This window comes from Danio rerio, chromosome 24, assembly GCF_049306965.1.
Source record: "Danio rerio strain Tuebingen ecotype United States chromosome 24, GRCz12tu, whole genome shotgun sequence".
NCBI lineage: Eukaryota > Metazoa > Chordata > Actinopteri > Cypriniformes > Danionidae > Danio > Danio rerio.
Genome location: NC_133199.1, coordinates 7,913,238 through 7,936,870, shown reverse-complemented (window position 1 = coordinate 7,936,870; position 23,633 = coordinate 7,913,238). Strand labels below are relative to the sequence as shown.

The 23,633-nt window shown below is 37.4% G+C and overlaps 2 protein-coding genes across 8 annotated transcripts in view; one reads left to right on the top strand and one right to left on the bottom strand.

The window, feature by feature from the left end:
• The window catches only part of LOC569071 (receptor-type tyrosine-protein phosphatase H), a 28,201-nt gene extending 17,087 nt beyond the window's left edge, over positions 1–11,114 (top strand). For all 6 annotated transcript variants that reach the window (XM_073941430.1, XM_073941428.1, XM_009297279.4 and 3 more), the window contains 12 exons: positions 916–1,149; positions 1,223–1,492; positions 2,889–2,988; positions 3,108–3,155; positions 3,837–3,918; positions 4,007–4,097; positions 4,597–4,670; positions 4,850–4,987; positions 6,525–6,647; positions 8,599–8,759; positions 8,889–9,024; positions 10,501–11,114. In XM_073941430.1, the coding sequence (XP_073797531.1) occupies positions 1,116–1,149; positions 1,223–1,492; positions 2,889–2,988; positions 3,108–3,155; positions 3,837–3,918; positions 4,007–4,097; positions 4,597–4,670; positions 4,850–4,987; positions 6,525–6,647; positions 8,599–8,759; positions 8,889–9,024; positions 10,501–10,617 (1,374 nt within the window). In that variant the 5' untranslated portion in view covers positions 916–1,115 and the 3' untranslated portion in view covers positions 10,618–11,114. The remainder of the gene's footprint in view (positions 1–915; positions 1,150–1,222; positions 1,493–2,888; positions 2,989–3,107; positions 3,156–3,836; positions 3,919–4,006; positions 4,098–4,596; positions 4,671–4,849; positions 4,988–6,524; positions 6,648–8,598; positions 8,760–8,888; positions 9,025–10,500) is intronic.
• A 1,075-nt stretch (positions 11,115–12,189) lies between these two features.
• Positions 12,190–20,837, bottom strand: btr33 (bloodthirsty-related gene family, member 33). 2 transcript variants are annotated; one of them, XM_001340119.6, is made up of 7 exons: positions 20,764–20,837; positions 17,872–18,446; positions 15,986–16,081; positions 15,651–15,884; positions 15,330–15,477; positions 15,220–15,246; positions 12,190–13,204 (listed from the first exon to the last, which is right to left on the bottom strand). In XM_001340119.6, the coding sequence occupies exons 2-7, from the start codon at positions 18,442–18,444 to the stop codon at positions 12,627–12,629; spliced, it is 1,656 nt and encodes a 551-aa protein (XP_001340155.1). In that variant the 5' UTR covers positions 18,445–18,446; positions 20,764–20,837; the 3' UTR covers positions 12,190–12,626. The 2 variants fall into 2 exon arrangements, with proteins under 2 accessions (XP_001340155.1, XP_017209516.1); XM_017354027.4 differs by lacking the exon at positions 20,764–20,837 and having other exon boundaries at positions 17,872–18,713.
• Between the last annotated feature and the right edge of the window lie 2,796 nt (positions 20,838–23,633).

Sequence of the window (23,633 nt, the reverse complement as noted above, 5' to 3'; positions counted from 1 at the left end):
ACCACAAGAGTGCTTCTGAATTATGGGTAACCATAATGTTTCAGCATTTGCTACATTATTCAAATCCAGAAGCTGTTTCTGTTAATATAATTTAATTGACTTTAGCTGACAATATTGAACAGTTATATTAATAAACTTGCTTTAAAAACATTCATTCATTATTTTACTTCGGCTTAGTGCTTTATTTATTAGGGGTCGCTAAAGCGGAATGAACCGCCAACTTTTCCGCCATACGTTTTACACAGCAGATGCCCTTCCAGCGCAACCAGCACTGAGAAACATCCATACACTCCTGCACTCATACACTACAGCCAATTTTGTTTACCCAATTGACCTATACTGCATGTCTTTGGACTGTGGGGAAAACCGAAGCACCAATAGAAAACCCACACAAACACAGGGAGAACATGCAAAATGCACACAGACATGCCAACTAGACCAGCTTGGACTCGAACCAGTGACCTTCTTGCTGTGAGGCAACAGTGCTGACTACTGAGCCACCTTGCCACCCTCTTTAAAAACATATTGCCAGTTAATGCTTACTTTAATGTATTACCAATTTTTTACTGTTTAAGTTAATAACTCTGTTAGCTGAACCCTAATTTGGGACAAATATGGATAAACCCAGCTTTAAAAATGTAATTTAGAATATTTAGCTTTTTTGCATTTGTACATATTTGACCGCCATTTGGGAAACAGACAAGCACATTTTATTTTTAATGTATTTATAGCATATTTAGCAGATATTCTGTAAGCATTAGTGAAAATAAGAAATCCAGGGTAAAACCATACAATCAAAGCTAACACCAAGACTACACACAGATCAGGATTAAAACTTAAATCGTGAGATCTTTATTTACCACTAAACTCTAACATTTAAATTAGTGTTTATTTATTCTTGTTTTTTTTCTGCAGCTCTGGACTGTGCATCCTTTAGCTGGGAAGCCACCAACACATCAATAGTTGCTGATGTGTACGGATGCACATATGTCACGGCTCAAAGCAGCACCGGGAGTGGTAAAAATGCTTCTATTGAGGGAGACAGGGTGAATCTGCGAGACCTGTATCCTGGAGAAAGCTACACTGTTTCACTGTTTTATAACTTGGAGTCTGAGATGCTCACACAGTGCTCACAACGCCTGACATTAGGTGAGCTTAAATTCTCTGTTTTAGACCATGGCACTTGACACCTGAATTCTGATTTTCTTTCAAACTTCTGTAGTTCCAAACAGTGTCTCTCATCTTTGCTGCAAATATCATTCTGGAGGATATGGTCTGGCTGTCATGTGGGAGTATCCAGATGGAGTTGTGGATGTGGTGGAGGTGGATGTTAACAAAAAAAGCTTCAACCATTCGCATGGTTCAGACGAACCAACTCAGCAGCTGGTAACAGGCCTGCAAGCTGCTCAGTGGTACAAAGTCACAGCAACATCATTTTCTGGAGCCAGGAGGAGTGAAACTATATCGATCAACTGCCAAACTGATCCGGCAGGTAAGATTCCTTAATTTTAAAACTCCTGACTAAATAAACCAGTTCAATACATATCTTAATGTTGTAATTGTCCTGCAATATTCCTTCAAACATTTGTTATTTAAGCCACAATATGTTAAAGGGTTAGTTCACACAAACATCTAAAATTTGTATTTAATTACTCCCCCTCATGTCATTCCAATCCCCTGAGACCTCCTTTTCTGAATTTTCGTTGCTGTCTATGGAGGATGAGGGAGCTCTCAGATTTCATTTAAAACAGGGGTCATCAATCTTGTTCCTGGAGGTTCAGTGCCCTGCAGGGTTTAGCTCCAACTTGCCTCAACACACCTGTCTGGGTGTTTCAAGTATACCTAGTAAGAGCTTGATTATTTTGTTCAGGTGTCTTTCACGGCGAATGAAGCTCTGCACAAGACTTTTGGCCAGCGGAGAAATTAAAATGGTCGTGCCCAACTGAGTCTGGTTCCCTCAAGGTTTTTTTTCTTCACTCCCATCAGGTGAAGTTTTTTTTTCCTCTCCGCTGTCGCCACTGCCTCGCATGGTTCAGGATTGGTAGAGCTACGCATCGATGAATTTGCTCTTCAGTGTTTGAACTCTCAGTAATGATTAAATCACACTGAACTGAGCTAAACTGAACTGAACTGAACTTAAACACTAAAACCTGAACCACACTGTTCCAGTTACTATGACCATTTATGTGAAGCTGCTTTGACACAATCTACATTGTAAAAGCGCTATACAAATAAAGCTGAATTGAATTGAATTGAATCTTTGATTAGAAGCTAAAATCTGCTGGATACCGGACCTCCAGGAACAAGTTTGGTGACCCCTGATCAAAAATACCTTAATTTGTGTTTTGTGTTTTGAAACTGAACAAAGGTCTCATATGATTGGAAAGACATGAGGGTAAAAAATAAATAGCAAATCTTATTTTAGCATGAAATAACACTTTAATCTGCCACACAGTTCTATATCACAATGTAAAACAATAACAATTTATGAATAACTTTGTGGGCGTCACAGTGGCGCAATGGGTAGCACCATTGCCTCACAGCAAGAAAGTCGCTGGTTCAAGCCCCAGCTGGGTCAGTTGGCATTTCTGTGTGGAGTTTGCTTGTTCTCCCCGTCTTGGCGTGTGTTTCCTGCGGGTGCTCCGGTTTCCCCCACAGTCCAAAGACGTGGTATAGATGCGCTAAAATGGCTGTAGTGTATGAGTGTGTGTTAAATAGTGTGTATAGGTGTTTCCCAGTGTTTGGTTATGGCTGCAAGGGCATCCACTGTGTAAAACATATGCTGGATAAGTTGGTGGTTCATTCCGCTGTGGCAACCCCTGAATAATAAAGAGACTAAGTCGAAAAGAAAATGAATGTATTAATAGATTTGTGTGTGTGTTCTGCAGGTGTTATAGCTGGTGTACTGGTGTTTTTCTTGTTGGTCATCATTATTTGTGCTGGAGTCTTTGTATGGATCCGCTATGGTTCAGCCAAGTTTCATAATAAGTAAGCTATTTATTTACTAGTTTTAATGTATGGGATTATGTTTATTGAATTAAATATATTTTAAAAACTATATTATTTGTTTTATTTAAAGTATTTTTCTCATAATGTCTCATCTTTAGAAGATCACACCCACCTGTGGAGTCAAAAGTGTCTATAACACACAACAAGTATGTATGACTCTATTCCACTGTAAATGTTGTAAAATACATTATTCATTCCAAATTTTAAATTTTATCATTAAGCTGAGGCCACAGTAGACTTTTATCCCCATAGACATTCATTCATACGCACACAAATGCATCAGACCGGAAATTATCGCAGTTCACTGTGTTGTACAGTTCAAGCTTGGCGAACTCTGACCTGCGAAATCGCATCACTGAAAATAATGGAGGATCAAAACATGACCTCTCTGGACAGAAATTTAAAATATGGACCAATCGCTTGCTTTTTAAATGTCTATTCATGTTTAATCCCACCCCTTTTCGCAGCACTGTACTACACAGTTCGCAAGCTCAAACTTTAGTGTGACCGCAGCTTTATTTACTCTTAATCATTGCATTCCAAACATATATTCTGGGGTAAAACGCAGGTGAATCTAATAGACACTAACAAACAGCAGGAAAAACAACAAAAGAATCACATTACAAAACACAAGCACATGGAACACAAGACATGTGAAATATCTAATTGTGATATTACCAGGAAGGCGCATTCTAGCACCTACAAAAAAAACATATACAGAAATGAGGGCAGGGTGGGTGGCCAGGGAGGAGTAACTGGAGGGAGGAATCAGGAAAGAAGCTAATACTTAATAACAAAAATAACTGTGAAATTCTGAAAATTTTCAGAACAATTGCCTCAGATAAATTTCCTGAACATTTTCATAACATGAGTTGTGATGACAAGAGAAATTTCAGCGTTGAATATAAGGTAAAGTCGACTCAACATGAAATAGAATTGTACTTTTTACATTTCAACTGTTTACAGATTATGATTATACTGAATATTTTTTTAACAGGAGTTGGGTTCAGTGGGTGTAAAACAGTCAAGTGTTACGGCTCGTCTCCCTGAAAACAAAGATAAAAATCGAATCTCCTATGTACTACCATGTGAGTATTCACTTCATATACAGACAAAAAATAAATGAGTTTTCATTTCTATCCACTAGAGTAAAGTGAAGCCAACACATCCAGATTTGGCCATTGTCATTTCATGCAATAATGCAATTTGAAGTCATGCTGTATGGATAATGAGTTGAAGCTGTGATATCAAAGTCCAAACTCTCCCTAATCTTTATGCCTCATCCCATTTTTATAGCTTCAACAACTAAAAAACTAATGAACACTTATGAATTTCACAAATTTCACTGTACCAAATTTCACTGTATATATATATATATATATATATATATATATATATATATATATATATATATATATATATATATATATATATATATACACACACACATTTTTCCACCAGAGGGCGACTGAAATCTTTAGATTTTATTGTAGGATGAGCGAATCTGTTTTTTACAAACACAATATTCATTAACAGTATTACAATTCTGTCTTAATAGATCATTTATCCTTCTCTCTCTCTTTTCAGATGACAGCTCCAGAGTGCATCTAACCGTAAATAAAGCGGGTGATTCTGATTACTTCAATGCCAACTACATCCCTGTAAGTTGTAAAATATACACTACATAATATCTTTTGATTCTATCATTTGATATATATTTATTTATTTATTTCCCTGTTATTTTATGCTGTCAATTATTTTCCTATCTGAATCAACTGACCAATCTCTATCCATCTTTGGTAACTTTAATCTTTGTTTATGATGTTTATGTGTGTGTCAGGGATATGGAAATGTAAGCAGACAGTATATAGCTGCACAAGGTCCACTGCCGTCCACTGTCAATGACTTCTGGAGAATGGTCTGGGAGCAAAAGTCATCAGCTATTGTCATGGTAACCAACTGTACTGAGGATGGAATGGTAAGGCAATGTTATGAGTATTAAACTGCTTGTATATTGCTGTGATACATTGTGTAGTTTTTCATTTATTAAAAAATCTAGTCCAAAGATATGTACAGTTGAAGTCAGAATTATTAGCCCCCATTTAAATTTTTTTTTTCTCTTTTAAATGTTTCCCAAATTAGTTTTAAGGAAAGGAATTTTTCACAGTATGTCTGATAATATTTTTTCTTCTGGAGAAAGTCATATTTGTTTTATTTCGGCTAGAATGAAAGCAGTTATTAATTTTTTTAAAAACATTTTTGGGACAAAATTATTAGCCCTTTTAAGCTATTTTTTTTCCATTGTCTACAGAACAAACCATCATTATACAATAACTTGCCTAATTACCCTGACCTGCCTAGTTAACCTAATTAACCTAGTTAAGCCTTTAAATGTCACTTTAAGCTGTATAGAAGTGTCTTGAAAAATATTTAGTAAAATTTTTTTTACTGTCATAATGACAAAGATAAAATGAATCTGATATTAGAAATAAGTGTTTAAAACTATTATGCTTAGAAATGTGCTGAAACAATCTTCCCTCCATTAAACAGAAATTGGGGAGAAAAAAATAAACAGGGGGGCTAATAATTCTGACTTCAATTATATATAAGTATTAGTATTTCCCACTCAAATCTTTAAACGTTTATATATATATATATATATATATATATATATATATATATATATATATATATATATATATATATATATATATATATATATATATATATATATATATATTAATGATAATGCAACAAATAAGAAGCTTAAGCTTTATTTGATTTAATCAGGTTTGTTAAAAATGTGTTTTAATTAAGTTAGATCATTTGTGCAATGGTTTTACGATGTCTGCTGCAAGGTACCAAACTGTTGTCAATTATGGTATATTCAGTAAATTAAGCTGTTTAATTCATTTGTACTTTCACAGTTTGTCATACCAGTGAGTTTAACTAAAAGTTTCAAATTTCAGATAACCTAAATGAGAGACTTACGCTGGGCCTTTTTCATTTATATTTAGGAAATAAAAAAATAAAAAATCTCTGTCATCAGTATGATTTTTATTTCAAAATAAAATATTTTATACAGGGTACACTAATGACACAACTCCAGGGGACTACTAGTTATATTTTTATAAATACTAACTATGTTTTTATAATGTTTGTTTCAGTATTGGTCTGTGTCAATTACGTGGTATGTTTGATAGTTTAAGATAAAATTTAAGATAAACCTGTTTTTTAACCTTAAAAAAAGCACTTTTTTTTTTTTTTTTTTGTTAAATCTAGAAACAGAAAACTGGACATTTCCACATGCTAGAAGCACTATTATGCTATTTTTTTTTCTTTGTGTAATTTTCAATTATCAGAACTAAAGATGTGTGTTTAGTTTTTTAAATCTAATTTTGTGTAATAACACAGTTTATGATATTTATTATAATTGATCATAATCATATTTGTCATTTGTACCTGACAGTTATTTTCAGCTTTTTCGTTTTCTTTTTTTTAATTAACTTCTCCAGGTTAAGTGTGAACAGTACTGGCCGCTGGACAACACACCGTGTCTCTACGGAAATCTGCTTGTCGCTGTGAAATCAGAGAATAAATCTGAAAGTTGGACTTTGCGGGAATTTCATGTGAAAAATGTAAGCCATCCAATTGTAATTTTCTTTATGTTTAATATGTTGTGCACGCTTGGACCCGGAAGCCGCTTCGCGTGACGTCACACTTAACAAGCAGATAACTCTAAAATGTATTTAATTATATCAAACAGCGCTGCTTTCTCTATGTGTCGACAAGTGGAACAACAGTAAGCTTTTCTGTGTCATTATAAAAGCTCTTCTGGTTTCTACATCAGTCTCATTTCTTATTGCTTCAACGCTTTTGTTTCACTTCGACAGCTTTCATCTTTAATCTGCATCATATTACCATGATAATAGGTTTTGAATACTTTTGAAAACACTGTTTATTACACTTCGCGTTTTGTCCAACTGGAATATCCACGCACGAAAATATAACTTTTAAAACTTTTGAATCTTAAAGCTTCTAGAAAACCTCGAGTACTATTTTTGAGATGTTAACAGATTTGTGTGTGTTGAGCATCAGCTAAGACTATGTTAGCACCTGTTAGCTTTAATTGTGGAGAAAACTGGATAATTTGGGGCTTTTGTCAGCTAATTTTAGCTTCCAGGTTTAATATAATTTTTGGGGCGGGATCAAAATCAGTTACGTAGCACGAATCTGCTAGTGGAGTGGTGACGCATCGGTTTCTTATTATTATTCATAGCTGAGTTTTCTTATCCTATGAGAAGAGCTGGCTTCTTAATCATTCATGACTGCACGTGCTTTCCGAAGGCAAGACAGACCTGCCAGTGCCAAGCTGTGAGACACGGACCCATGGCACACAGTATTTAGCTGTTCATGAAGGGTCTTATTTGTTTGTTTCCATGATCCACAGGGTTTGTTGCATGTTTTTACCCCGTGATTCTGTCATGGTCGATACAGCAAAGTTGTTTGTGTGCTGCAACCATTTTTGTCAGTAGAGCAGTACAAGAATTGGAGAATGGCGGACGTTGTCTTTTATCAGGAGTTTATTCACATTTAGACACATTGTCGTGCTGCTGTGTTCGCCTAAATCCTCCAAATTACCAACAGGGCTAATGGTTAAAATAGACAGGGCAAGTGACCTGCTGCACTGAGTCTGCATTCAGACCTATGACTCAGACTTGGAGACTGACGGAAAAGTCCTCATTAATAGTGTTTATATGAACACGATAATCTTTATAATGATATAAATTGTGGTTATCTATGAAATTACGAATAACAAATGTAGCAGGGCATTAAATTGCTGTTTATTTCTTTGCATTTTAACTTTGTAAACTATAAAATCATGCGTCTCCTCACGGTTTGTGTCTCATTTTGTGAGCCGACTGACAACAGTTGTTCGCTCCCCTTCTTCTCCCCAGCTGACCACGCCCACTCCTACCCATTCTCGCAGAGCTCCACGCCCATTATGATGCATCTTTTGAACAAATTCTAGGGTATAGCTGAACCGAAAGTGGGGGGTGTCATGACCCTTTAAGGAAAAAAAATAATTTGGCTGGCACCCGGAAGTAAGATTTTTGAAATATGAATAGTCAGTGTTACTTTCAAGCAATTTTTTGAAACTTGACCAATGCTTCAACATGAGAGTCCAACAGTGTAACTAACTCTGTATTCATGAAATAGCATTAGAACACATCTTTAATTAAAAGAAAAAGAAAATAAAATAAGTCTTCGCTATTGGATCTGAAGAGCTGTAGGGCTTAAACACTGTAAAAAATAGGCCAACCTTTGACTGCTATACACTTATTATCTAGTGTCCTGGGAAAATATTTTAAATATTAAACATTTTCATTATCTCTGACCTTGACTACGATTTGGGTTTTTGCTCACAGAAAAGACAGTCCTACAAATGTGTAAATTTTAGGAGTTTAGATCAATTTATTTAGTAATATTTATTTATTTAATTATTTTTTATACATAACTCATAAAATATTTAACATAACTGCCAGGTAACCTTAATGGAATCAATCTTTTTTTTGTTTTGCTTAATAGAAAATGACCTCTGATACGCGAATAGTGCATCACTTCCACTTCACTGCATGGCCAGATCATGGTGTCCCTTGTGGCACTGAAGATTTAATCCAGTTCAGAGAACTTGTCCGACAGCACATAGAGAGCCCCTTCTCTGCTGGACCAACAGTTGTACACTGCAGGTGATCATGAAGCAAAAACATCGTTACTAATGACACTCACACTGAGAAATCAACAGAAAGAGCATTAAAATTAACCCATAGAGGTGAAGTGAAATGTTTATTCCTTTGGTTATATTCTCTATAATGTAGTGCTGGAGTGGGCCAGACAGGAACACTGATCGCACTGGACGTCCTGCTGCAGCAGCTGAACAGAGAGAAGGCAGTGGGTGTTGCAGCGTTTGTTAAGGAAATGAGACTCAGCCGGCCACTTATGGTAGAAACTGAGGTAAGATAATAACAGCCATTTGTGACCCTGGTTACAGTCTTAAATGGCACGGGTAAAATTGTGGGAATAGCCAGAAAATACACTGTATGAGTCAAAAATGATTTGTTTTGTAAATTTCCCTTCGTAAACATATAAAAACGGAATTTTAGATTAGTAATATGCATTGCTGGGTGACACTATGGCTCAGTGGTTTGCACTGTCAGCTCACAGCAAAAAGGTCGCTGGTTCGAGTCCCGGGAGGCATTTGCTGTTGAGTTTGCATGTTCTCCCCGAGTTTCGCCCGCAGTCCAAAGACATGCTTTATAGGTGAATTGAATAAACTAAATTGGCCGTAGTGTATGAGTGTGTGTGTGTGAATGAGCATGTATGGGTGTTTTCCAGTAAAAGATTGTTGGCTGGAAAGGCATCCACCCTGTAAAACGTATGCCGGAATAGTTGGCGGTTCATTCCTTTGTGGCGACCTCTGAAATATAGACTAAGCTGAAGGAAAATGAATGAATGAATGCATTGCTGACAACTTCATCTGAACACCTTTTAAGGTGATTTTCACAATATTTAGACTTTTTGAAACCATCAGATTCCAGATATTCAAATAGTTGAATTTCAGTCTAATATGTCCTGTCCTAATTAACCATACATCAATAGAAAAATCTCAATCAAGGGAAAAAACAGGTGAAAAAATGTCAGGGTGGCTTGTTTTGCTGACTGGCTTTTTGAGAGGGGTCTGGATGCAGACCTGGTGCAGTGCAATCTGAGCTGCATCCAATGCTTTTTAATGGGCTCATCTGACCCCACCCCTAACCCTACCCGTCACCGTGACGTCACTCACTCCATTGAGTGTATTGTGTCTGACACTGCATGGCTGAGTGATGCAATCTCAGCATGCATCATAAAGGCTGCATCCAGATACTACTGGGCTTTTTTGTCACAAAGATCAGTAAATATTACTACAGAATACTAATACTTTTAAAAGCTTATAATGTTTGTAAGAATTTTAAAATTCTTTTTTCAGCACTCAAATCACAATCGTAAAGTAAAAATGTGAATTATAAATTCTGACTTTAAGAGAAATAAAGTGAATTATGAGAGAGCTTGTTAAAACTTATTTCCAACATTTATATTAAGAGTAACTGCTTTCATTTAAAAAAAACTGCCACATTTAGTTGGCAACTTTTATTCATCCTTTTATCCATCCTGTATCCAGTCCTTCAGCACATTCAGCAATGTTACTGTAATTTCTACAACTAAGTTTTGAAGATTGACTGGAGCCGGATCCAGAATTTATTAAAATACAAAACAACTAGAGCTGCAGATGCTTTAAGTATACTTCCTTGGTTTTCAAATATCTGTTTAGTACTGTTCAGGATATTTGGTATTTTAGTGATGATGATTATTATGGGCATTATGAAAAATAAACACACTACAGATATGTTTTACTCTTTTTAACTTTATTATGCTTCTCATCTTTTCTTACAGTCTCAGTATGTGTTCCTGCACCAGTGCATCCTGGACTCTTTGCCTCCACAGTCAGAACCCATTTATGAAAACACTGACTCCATCTATGTCAATGAAATGGCTTTGAAAAGTATTTAAAGGTGCAATTCACACATGAAAACAATTCATGTAACATTAAAAAATAAAACATTTCGCAAAGCCATATACTAATCAAATCTTTTTTAAATAAAATAAAAAAATCTGTCAATATAACGCAGAAATATCAAGTTCAGATAATCTTGAAGCCACAGTCCTATATTTTCAGCATGTTTACTTATAGGTATGTTACACTTATATATAATATTTCCAAATTTGTTATCCAGTGGTTCCTTTCCAAAAATAAACATTGAAAACATGGACGATGCAAACATTACATATACTTTAATGCTGATTTTATAATCAATGAAAGAAATAGTATGTTGACCCTGAACTATTTCCACATTTCCAGTCGTTATATGTGTACTATATTTTGATATAATATTTTAGCTTGTTAAAGTTTATGGATTATTTCATTGAGCTGCATTTAATGCTGCTTATTTTCCACAGAGCATTTTAACAATGACGATGTTTTGCCAAGAATAAAAAAGAGACGTCTATTTAAACTCTGCTAAACTGTGTAAAAGTTTGTTTCCAGTGAAGAAAATTATATATATATATATATATATATATATATATATATATATATATATATATATATATATATATATATATATATATATATTTTGTGTGTGTGTGTGTGTGTGTGTGTGTGTGTGTGTGTATGACTGTATGTATATATTTATTTAGATATTATTTTTATTGTTGTTTTTGTTGTTGTTTTTTTTTTAGATTATACGCTGTTCACACAAGATGCCTCTTGCGCAAATAAATCTCGCTATGTTTGTGTAAATAGACGCGTGAACAGCAGATTCGCGTCATAGTGGGGGCTCCTGTCTGCCTGTTAACTTTTGTTGCTAAATGGCTAACATCTATTTTATTGAGAGAGCTGTGCTTTAGCAAGGCTGAACAACAGTGTCCACCAAATCCTTTCAGATTTCATAAACTCCTCCAGAAACTATACCTGGATGATGGAAGCATTTACTGGCACTCTCGGCAGTCACACTTTTTTTTTCATTTATTTATTTATTTGTGTGCTGGCACATTGTGAGTGAGTTGCTATTTTTGCCGCAGCTCCGCTCTTCTTATTTATTGTCTCGCAGCCTGCAGGGTAATGATGATGTAACTATCATTCCGGCCACACAAGAGTAACAGCGCCATTGTGGTCCAGTGGTCAGCACATTGCGCTTCGACATGTTCGATCCTCACCTGAGTACTTCTTTTTTTTTTTCATTTTTATTGTTAAGACATATAAAACTGTAAGGTTGTTGAACATTTGAAGTTGTAAAGCAGCTGATTTCTTAAAAAAAAAGTCGTGATAGTGTAATTAGAAACTGAATTGGAAATGACCTTATTTTAATATAGTCAGTCGTGAACTGAGGGGGGCCGGTCTAATGCTTGAAACTCCAGGGCTGAAAAGGAGTCCCACTCCGGCCCTGCTTCAAGGTAAGATCTGAACCATTTGTGGACTGTGTCAGACAGCCCAACCTATGCAGAAGTATGCTGTGATCAACAAGTGTCAAATGCAGAACTGATAAACCTACAATCTTAGAACAAAACATTCACATTAAGGAAGAAAATTGTGGCATTGTGTGGCCATTTATTTATCAATACTCATCAATAAATGAAGACATTTCTCTGAGGGTTGATAGTTGAGTTTAGGAGTCATTTGCTAGGCACCTAAACAACTATCGCTATGTTAGTATAAAAAAGCAACACTATGGCAGGTCCCCACAAAGATGTTTTTTTTGTTTGTTTGCTTGTTTGTTTGCATCTGTAAATAGAAGACATTTATGTGAAATCGGTATTGAATTATAAGTGATTTGGAAATACATTTTCCTAGGAATAAAACATTTATGTGAAATAATTTCTGTTGCGTTTTCATTGGATGCACATGGATTTACAGTTAAATATATATGTACAGATTAACAGTCATCATTACTCCATATCATTTCTTTTATGTTGCGCAATATTTGCTGTTACATTGCTGTATTTTTGTTGATTTTCATCCTTCATATTGTCACAGTATCATATATCTTTGCCCCACTGTCAACCCTGACAGGTTGTATAACCAGCGGGGCATTGTTATTTCCTGTGTCATTCATGTCTGGGTTGAAGTAGGCCAGTAAGCTTTCAGTAAAGCGCTGCCCAGTGAATGAGTAGATATGTCCACATGCACATGTATCATAAAAAGAAACCCGTCCATTTTCAAAGTCCACATATATCCCAATTGTCTGTGGAAGAGACTTTAGTGACAGAAGCTCTGATTCACGGTTACAGGCCCTGTACTCGCAGCCGTTTCTCAGACAAACCGCCCAGTAACCATCCTCAGGACTCAGAGTCACCAAACCCTTTCTGTTGACTGATTTCCTGGCCACTCCCAAATCCCATGCTGTTTTGCCTGAGACTCCTACTTCCCAGTAACTCCTTCCCCTTGAGATAGGCTCTTTGGATAGGATGCATGGTGCCGTGTCAAAACGTTGAGTGTTGTTCTGAAAGTTGCGTTCTACGTTGCCATCACTGACACTTTTCCTGTCCTCAGACACCGCCAACCAGGAGTTTGCTGTGTCGTGGTCAAGGGTCAAATCCACTGCAAGAATTATATCAAGAAAGACCCAAGTAAGTGTTTTGATAAATTAAGGCAGTGTTTCTCAACCACGTTCCTGGAGAACCACCAGCTCTGCACATTTTCCAGGTCTCCTTAACCAAACACACCTGATTCAGATCATCAGCTCATAAGCAGAAACCGAAAGACCTGCAATGGGTGTGACAGACAAAGGAGGCATGCAATGTTGGTGGTTCTCCATGAATGTGGTTGAGAAATACTGAATTAAGGTATAATAAAGCCCCCACCACAAAGGTTTCCAAAATGTGTCTGAATGAACGGTGCATCCAAGAAAAAGAAAAAAGATAGTTGTAAAATTCAAGTAAATGTTTAGTTTGGTTCAAATTAACTTGGTTCAGACTTAATTTTTTTAATTTAATTACATTTTCAAAATTAAATAGGCCATAAGGTGCATTGTAATATTTTCCTTTGTCTTTAGTGTCTAATGTGTATATTAGAGTGTGTATAAGGCTCACAAAGCTGACCCAGCATAAAACATGTGTCTATTAGATGTTAAGAAGACATCTAATAGACATCCAACAATAGTCCAAAAATTGACTTGTTGTTAAATGGACATGAATGAATGACTACACATGTAAAACTTATCTAATCTGTCTATATGATGACAAAAATCTAGATTTTTAATGACATCGCAAATTTAACCATGGTTTAGTCAAAGCATCTATTTTTAGATGTCTATTAGATGTCTTTTAACACACTCACACACAAAATCAGTGCTAGGATTTATACCAGTTCTTTTTTCCAGGATTTGTACAGTCAAGTTTTTTACAAGATGAAATTTTATTGTAAGTATGAGTATAAACAATGATGGAAAGCAAGGCTTCTTTGTTCGCTTGTGTCTTCTGTGTCAGATTAGAGTTTACATACAAAGACGATCGAAGTAATTTTTGCAGTTTCTTTTTTGCAGACAGTGTTTTTTGAAGCTTTCTATGATTACAGTTGAATACCTGAAGCTTTGACAATGTTTTTGGTTCATTTTCTGGATTTTGAACACCTCAGGATTGTTGCTATCTATGGAGGATGAGAGAGCTCTCAGATTTGATCTAAATATCTTGATTTGTGTTCTAAAGATAAACAAAGATTTCAGGGAATTAGCTTAAAACTTTTTGGTCAACTAAACCTTTAAACTGATGTGGTAAAACCAGAGTTATTGCCTGTGTGTATTTAATTACTTTAAAAGCGATGAAAACTACAACTCAATTACACACTGACAAATAAAGGTATCAAACCTTGGGCGTAACTTTTTCAAATATATTGAAAATGTACATAAGGTGTACACACTACTATCTTAATGATACATATTATTACATAAAATTGTTCGTAGTGTATGTGTGTGAATGTGTATGGATGTTTCCCACAGATGGGTTGCAGCTGGAAGGGCATCTACTGCATAAAACGTGCTGGATAAGTGCCGGTTCATTCAGCTGTGGCGACCCCGCATTAATAAATTGACTAAGCTGAAAAAATGAAAGTTGAATGTGCTGGCCAGTTTGTTATTTGTCTAATAAATGACAATAGGCTACAGTTTAATTTAAAAACTTTAACAGATTCCTATTTTTTTCTAATGATATGTGATATAATAAATTCCTATTTTAAAAATAAGTGTTTTTTCTTTTAAAATTTCTTTATCTTGAATCTTTTGGAAATATTTTTGGTACATCAAAAAGTGTGATTATGAGGATCACCCGACAAAATAATTCAGCTAAAATATAGTGCTTAAAATGTGATAGTGAGTATTTAAATCTCATAATTAAATAGAAACTGAGGAATATTAGGGATCCAAGTAAATATGGAATATAACTGTTTAAAAAAATCAAGTAAAGAATATTTTCACACAATAAAGTTAATATTAAAGTAAATAAAGTTAAACATACATTAAACACACAGAGTAAAACACAACAAACGAAAATGTAAATTGTCCAGTAGGTGTGTTATAGTAAGTTTATGAAAGATTCTGTCTTTTAAAAATATTATATTACCTGCATACTGAGATATGGCCTCAAGTTCTGTGGGAAAATAAAAAAATAAAAAATAAAACACTTAGAATGTTTGGTCATTAAGTTCAGTTGTTAAATGAAACATTAGTAACCTCTCTTTGTGGCTGAGTGTATTTGTGTTTTCAGAAGTTCTTCTGCTGCATTCAGGGTTTCTCTCAGCAATTCCAGACCCTCACAGGTGTGAGCACTGATCTGAGACCAGCTTTTACAGTGTGGCACCTCACTTAGGGTAGGGAAAGCCTGGAAAGGTCCAAAAAAAAGTGTTTTGTTAAAAAATGTATGTCTTCAAACAGATAATTTCTTGTAAGATCGACTAATTATTAGTTATTATTTATTTGTAATATCATTTATTATTTGATAGGGTGTTTGAAACTAGAGGTAATCAACTTGCTCTTCTGGCTGAAAAGAGTCACCTGTATAAGGCAGAGGTGGTCTTCAGAACTAGAAAGCCTCTCCAGCTCAGAGTTTCTGGTGTTCAGTTTAGCGATCTCCACCTCCAGCTCTTTAATGAGGCGCTCTACATGTTTCTCAGCACTTTTCTGCTTGTGTTTCATCTTTCTGAGCAGCTCCTTCTGACTCTTTTCAATGATCTGCTGCAGTGTGGTGAACACCTCAACACTGTGTGCCATCTCTCTTTCTGTGTTCTCCTGAAAGACAAATGCAACGGGGCATTTCAATGGTCTTGATATGTCTACATTCAACACAATGTCAAATGCATAGACATTATTTGTAGCTTGCAGGTTCTTACTTTGCTTAGTTTTATAGAGTGTCTGAGATCCTCCACTTTACTCCATCTCTCCATAATCATCCGCTTCAGATCAGTCTGTGTCTTTGATAGCTGAGTCTACGACAAGAACATAGAGAACATGGTAGTGATGAAATAACTTTTTTTCATACACTCACCGGCCACTTTATTAGGTACACCTGTCCAACTGCTTGTTAACACAAGTTTCTAATAAGCCAATCACACAACAGCCACTCAGTGCATTTAGGTATGTAGAAATGGTCAAGATGATCTGCTGCAGTTCAAACTGAGCATCAGAATGGGGAAGAAAGATGATTTAAGTGACTTTGAATGTGGCATTGTTGTTGGTACCATACGGGCTAGTCTGAGTATTTCAGAAACTGCTGATCTACTGGAATTTTCACGCACAACCATCTCTAGGTTACAGAGAATGGTCTGAAAAATATCCAGTTCTGTGGGTGCAAATGCCTTGTTGATGTCAGAGGTCAGACGAGAATTTGCCAGACTAGTTTCAGCTGATAGAAATGCAACAGTCACTCAAACAGTCATTGCAACCGAGGTATGCAGAAGATGCACAAAACATCACACCTTGAGGCAGATCCGCTACAGCAGCAGAAGATCACACTGGGCCTTTACTGTCAGCTAAGAACAGGAAACTGAGGCTAAAATGAGTTCACTGTACTCAAATGACCTCCACAGTCACCATATCTCAATCCAATGGAGCACCTTTGGGATGTGGTGGAACGGGACATTCGCATGGATGTGCAGCCACAAATCTTCAGCAACTGCTTAATGCTATCATGTCAATATGGACCCAAATCTCTAAGGTATATTTCCAGTACCTTGTTGAATCTATGCTACGAAGGATTAAGATGGTTCTGAAGTCAAAAGAGAGTCCAACCCGATACTAGTAAGGTGTACCTAATAAAGTGGCCGGTGAAACATTCATTCATTTTTCCTTTGGCTTAGACCCACTGTTGGGTTGCCACAGCGGAATGAACAACCAACTATTCTGGCATATGTTTCATGCAGCGAATGCCCTTCCAGCCGCAACACAGAACTGGGAAACACCCATACACTCTCACATTCACAGACACACTCACACACTACGGCCAAATTTGTTTACCCATTTCACTTATAACGCATGTCTTTGGGCTGTGGGGGAAACCGGAGCACCCAGCGGAAACCCACGTGAACACGGGAAGAACATGCAAACTCCACACAGATATGCCAACCTGTCTTGTAAGGACTCGAACCAGCGACCTTCTGGTTGTGAGGCGACAGTGCTTAACCAAATATTAAACATAATCTCAATTAAAAGAAATATGATGTGATATTGTGATAGGATAGTTCAACCCCCCAAAAATTAAGTGTACCGTAAAGTTTAATTTAAGTTTGCATACTTCAAATATCAATATATTATTTATTTCAACATAGTTTTTTGGGGTGAACTATCCCTTTAAACATGTATTACACTCATAATAATAAAAAAAAGAAATATATACTATTATATACTATATATAATATAGTTATAAATATATATATAATATTAATTTTGTCACTAAGGGTAGCACGGTGGTCCAGTGGTTAGCACTGTCACCTCACAGCAAGAAGGTTGCTGGTTTGAGTCCCGGCTGGATCAGTTGGCATTTTTGTGTGGAGTTTGCATGTTCTTCTTGTGTTGGCATGGGTTTCCTCCAGGTGCTCTGGTTTTATCCTCAGCTGGAAGGGCATCCGCTGCATAAAACATATGCTGGAATAGTTGGTGGTTCATTCCGCTGTGTCGAAGGAGAATGAATGAATGAATGAATTTTGTCACTGAAAACACTGGCAATATTTTGTTTGTACTTCATTAATCAACCATTACAATCATTAAGTAGCAAATGCACCTTTCTTTCCATCCATTCTCTCTCCACGGGTACGCTGTGGTGTGTGTTGTGTTCTGCATTCATACACAACACGCAAATTGCGGATTGGTCGTATCTACAATAAAGCTCCAGCGGTCTTTCATGTATCCTACAGATCCGTTTGTCCATGCTCTGCGGCTGCACCAGTGTGTGTTTGGTGAACCTGGAGGTGTGGGACGTCACATGCGCCTCGCAGTATGACGCCACACACACCAGGCATGATTTCACAGCATGAGACGCCTTCTCCAGTGGACACATGTCACAAAAAACAACCTTTGCTTTGACTGGACGAGACGACTTCTGAGTCTGACCCTTCTGCTTACGGATTTGCTCTGCCATCTCACGAGCGAAAGAGTTTTCACAGAGATCTGGAGTTTCCTGGAAAACTGCGGAGCATTTGGGGCAATGGGAGGAGCCAGATGCTGTCCACTGGGCAAGGACGCATGACTGGCAAAATGTGTGACCACACGGGAGAGACACGGGATGGGTGAAGACATCCAGACACACTGAGCACTGGAACAGCTCCTCGGACAGGAACGGGGTAGAGGATGACATCACTAAAAACATAGAAAAGTCAAAAATAAATGAGTGACAGACAAGGGAAAGCCAAAAAGTGCAGTGTTTCTCAACCACGTACCTAAAGGACCACCAACACTGCATATTTTGAATGACTCCTTTGTTTGTTACACCCACTACAGTTCTTTCAGTCTCTGCTAATGAGCTGATAATATGAATCAGGTGTGTTTGGTTTAGGAGACATGGGAAATGTGCAGAGCTGGTGGTCTGACAGGAGCGTGGTTGAGAAAACTCTGCTCTATTGTATTTTGGTGAAATAGTAGGGCCTTAGAATGTCAAAAATGCATGCATAGGTTGATAAACTGATAATAAATGTGAATCTTCTTGAAAATGTGATCTGTAAAGCATCAATAATAGACCTTATAACAATATATATAGACCCATATAATTATAACAGACCCATAAATACAGACCATACACAATACAGTCCATGGAAATGTGGGTTTTGTGACACATTTTTATTTGTCTGACCATTCATTCATTCATTTTCGGCTTAGTCTCTTCACTAATCCGAGGTCGCCACAGCGGAATGAACCGCCAACTTATCCAGCACGTGTTTTTTACGCAGCGGATGCCCTTCCTGCTGCAACCCATCACTGGGAAACACACTCACTCACACAAATACATGCGCACAATTTTAGCTTACCTAATTCGCCTCTACCACATGTCTTTGGACTGTGGGGGAAACCCGAGCACCCAGAGGAAACCCACGCCAACAGGGGGAGAACATGCAATCACCACACAGAAAAGCCAACTGACCCAGCCAAGGCTCGAACCAGCGACCTTCTTGCTGTGAGGTGACAGCACTACCTACTGCGCCACCGCATCACCCATTTGTCTGAGCAGTTATTGGTAAATCAAAGTAGGTATTTGCAGCCCCGTGTAAGAATTTGCCAGGTGTCACTTGCCAATTCCAGCAATGATAATTGAGTTCAAACATTTGTACAGAAACTACATAGCTGTTTTGAATGCATACACTGATCAAACTAATCATAATTACAACCAGGGCTTGACATTCACTTTTTTGATGAGGAAAACTGATGTAATATAAGGGATTAACAATTGAAACACGAGGTAACAGAATAAACACACACCAAAGAAAAAGAGCCCACACCAATACCTGGAAAACTAGGCCTGCTTCAATACACAATAATGAACTGAAAGGGTACACAAGTAATGATCTGATTATGAGTGGCCGGAAACAGAATGAAGACAACACAAAAGAGGACAGACCCATAAAACAGACAATTTCTGCCACAGTGAATTAATTAGGTACATTTGAAAAGAGTACTTTCCCAGAGATGGGTTGCAGCTGGAAGGGCATCCGCTGCATAAAAACTTGCTGGATAAGTTGGCGGTTCATTCCGCTGTGGCGACCCCGGATTATTAAAGGGACTAAGCTGACAAGAAAATGAATGAAAAGAGTACCTAGTCATCCAGTATGTCTGATAATGTTTTTTCTTCTGGAGAAAGTCGTATTTGTTTTATTTCGGCTAGAATATAAGCAGTTTTTAATTTTTTAAACACTATTTTGAGGTCTATATTATTAGCCCCTTTAAGCTATATATTTTTCAACAGTCTACAGAACAAACCATCATTATACAATAACTTGCCTAATTACCCCAACCTGCCTAGTTAACCTAATTAACCTAATTAAGCCTTTAAATGTCACTTTAAGCTGTATAGAAGTGTCTTGAAAAATATCTAGTAAAATATTATATACTGTCATCATGGCAAAGATGAAATAAATCAGTTATTAGAGATTAGTTATTAAAACTATTATGTTTATAAATGTGTTGAAGAAATCTGCTCTCCATTACACCAAAAAAATGGTGTAAAACAGAAGTAATGATGATGTTGATATAAAGATGAACAAGTTATAATACAAAATATAAATCACTTTCAGTCCATAAAGCAATAACGTACTGTATGAATACACTAAACAAACCACATCAAAAAGCACTTTGTGACTGGCTCATGATGTGGGCGTGTGTGTGTTCTGTCTTTTGTTCATTTCTCCTCTTGTTAAAAACTAAAGAGAAGACGTTTGTCTCTTTAAAATGGCCTTATATTCAACTTTTATTAGAGTTTCATGCTCCGTTTCATCTCACTCACCACTAAACATTCACTAAGAGGTCAAAGTCCAGTAACGTCAGGTGATAACTATTCTCACGCTTGTGTATACTGGCTAAAAAATCTTTACACTTGCTTATTTAATAGTTCCAATGGGGAAAATTACAGGAAAAATGAAGACTTTTCAAATTCCCATGCTTAATATAATCATAACAGAACTCTTACCTGTGAAAATGTAATGATGTTTCTGTCAGGAAGCAGGATAGCAATGCTTTCACCAGAAGCTGAATGTCAATTGTAAGTGATTGTGAGCTTAAGCCCAAGCCCTGCCCCTTTTGACTAGGATGGGATCTTTTTTCCATTGACTGGTGAGTTAACCCTTTCAATAACAATAGATGTAAAGGCTGTTGTAAAGGTAGAGACAGGTTGCCTTACACCATCAAAACATTCACTTTTATTTTTTTAAAGAAATGTTTCATATTAAAATCATATTTTGCTTGAGAAATCTGCATTTACCTTTCTGTTAGTCATGTTTAACATGTCAGTACTAAAAAATAGGTTCACCCTGAAAGCCAAATCCTCCAAGTTTTTCAAAAATAGTGTAATGTATACTGAAAGCCACTGAATGTGCACACAAGCACATATAAGAGGTTGTTGTTAGGGCTGGGGGAGCATCTGTTTAATAGTAGAGAGTTGGAGTTTCATGCAAATCATCAACCAAGTGCTAAAGAATTATTTGCATGTATGACAATATTTCTTTGTCAAAAATCAAGTCTTTTTCTGGCTCAGCGCCAGACAGGAAAGCAGATTTGAATGATTAAATCAAAGCAGCTGCTCACAGACGGATCACACCAGTGTGATTGTAAGTGTCAAAGGGTTAAGATGACAAAGTTTTCCCCCTGTTTTATTTACACTGCAGGTTGTAGCAGATTATTAAGCGGAAGCTCTGCTTTACTAGGATGCTGTTGATTTGGTAGATCTGCCAACCGCTCACCTCCAGATGCTCTAGAGAGAATCTGAAAGCTAGGTAAGAAGAGTAGATGAATGTAGTACTACTCTATAGATACACAAGATTAATGTGAGATTGGCCAAAGTGAGCATGATAACAGCCCTTTAAAGTTTCCTTTCTTGTGTCTCATATGGAAAAAGTACTGAAAAGTCATACTTAAGTGAAATTACCATTGCTTGCCCAAAAATGTAGCGCAAGTAGAGTACAAGTATCTGTTGTAAACATTACCCAAAGTATGAGTTAAAAGTAGCCCTTTCAATAGTATTCAAAAGTAGTGAGTATTATGCTGCAAAAAGCTGATGTGTTTACATGTAATTTGTGGATATGTGTAAACGCAACATTGTGTAGTGTGTTTAGTCATCGCCCAGCAAGCACACAACGTCATAAGACGCTAATATTAGGTTAGATATAGGTTGTGACGTCCGGTGACCAAAATTCATTGTCTAGTCAGCATCTAAGGACTATGTTATTTTGATGTCCAGTAACGACATCAAATGACGTTGATATTTGGTTGATTTTAGGTTGTGTTGGAAAGTGACCAAAATCCAACAACGAGTCAACATCTTAAAACAACGTCATACTGACATCAAATACTGACATTTATTCCTCAGGAATTGCAACCAAAATCCAACGTCTGATAGACATAGTGTTAACATCCACACAAAGTCAAGCCGGAACATCATTAGATGTTGATATTTGGTTGATTTTAGGTTGGATGTTGGACATTGACGTCAGCCTGACTGAGTTCTAGCGAGAACCTCACTTTCATTTCCAAACAAAACACAACACCCCCACGGCGTTGGGGTACAACGTCAATCTGACGTCATGTTGACGTTCTCTACCTGCTGAGTGTTTAAGACCATTTCAGTCATATAGTAAACATCACGTCATCTTCTCATCCGTGACATGCATCTAAACAGTCTCTGGGACACCTTCTATATGTGATTTGATTGAACAGGAATTGCAGGACTGATTTTTCTAATCCCCATAGACAAGAATAAATAAAGTAGTGACTGCAGGTTGGTAGTAGTGGAGTAAACGTACTAATACTGCACTAAAAATGTACTCAAAGGAAAGTAAAAGTACACATTAATAAAACTACTTGCTAAATTACAATTCCTGAGAAAAACTACTCAATTACGGTAATTTGAGTATTTGTAATTAGTTACCTTACACCACTGGCGAAGAGTGAGAACGGCCCACCGTATCACCAGACACTCCTTTTCTATGGTGCTGTACTTAGCCTCCTCCTTGGGCCAGCAGACTCCGGATTAGCTCGCGGTCCTCCCGCTAGGCCTCTGTGAAGACTTAGAAACGTTGTTGCAGATCTTTCTTCAGTTCCACCAGCATGTGATGTTGTTCTCTGTGAAGAACCACAAGAGCCTGGATGACTTCCTGAGTGGACATTCTGGCAGCAAAGTTTCTTCTTCTTCCCAGGTTTCGACACCACTGTAATGAAGTTTACGGCCACCTGGCTGCCAGGAAGAAGGAAGTGGAGAACCGACAACTTTTAATAGGTATTAATAGAGAAAATAAAACAAGCGGACGGCACGCTTCCACGCTTCAGGACCAGCGAAACCTGAGAATAAATAGGGCAGAGGGAAAGGAGCTGGATAGCTGAGGAAATACTGAAGAGCGACAAAGAGAGGGGAGAGAGGGAAAAAATATTGGGTGTCAGTTCACCAGACACGCTGCCACTCAGTCCTCAACCAGCTGAGAGATCCAACGATGTGCTGGGAGCCCGGTGGAGGAATCTATCAACCCGTCCTGGTCTCCTGCTCCGCTCCCGCTTCAGTGGATGGAAGCAGGCTTTGGCATCTTGGCGGACAGTGGTGACTCCCCCGGGCTCTCAAGGATGGCTCCCTTTAGCTCTTTCCCCTCTGGTGGTGACCCCCGCGTCCCCTGCTCCTCCCTATGCTGGGAGACTGTAGCAGGCAGATCCTTTTCTCACCAGCCTCAGGCCGCACCGGCACTCTGGGCAGATGAACGTGTTTCTTAACGACCCAATCACTATCAAACAGATGTTATTCAGTGTTTCTGATTGACCCGCTGACTAGCCGCCGGGCTCCGAGCATGCTCTCCCCCT

What these genes read in the sequence shown, in the direction of transcription:
- btr33 (XM_017354027.4), bottom strand. Translation starts at nt 18,549, where the DNA reads ATGCAGTGTTGGTGGTCCTTTAGGTACGTGGTTGAGAAACACTGCACT. An exon ending in ACCACCTCTGCCTTATACAG is followed by an intron (nt 15,478 to 15,650) that starts GTGACTCTTTTC and finishes GGACCTTTCCAG; the next exon opens with GCTTTCCCTACCCTAAGTGA. An exon ending in ACACTCAGCCACAAAGAGAG is followed by an intron (nt 15,247 to 15,329) that starts GTTACTAATGTT and finishes ATTTTCCCACAG; the next exon opens with AACTTGAGGCCATATCTCAG.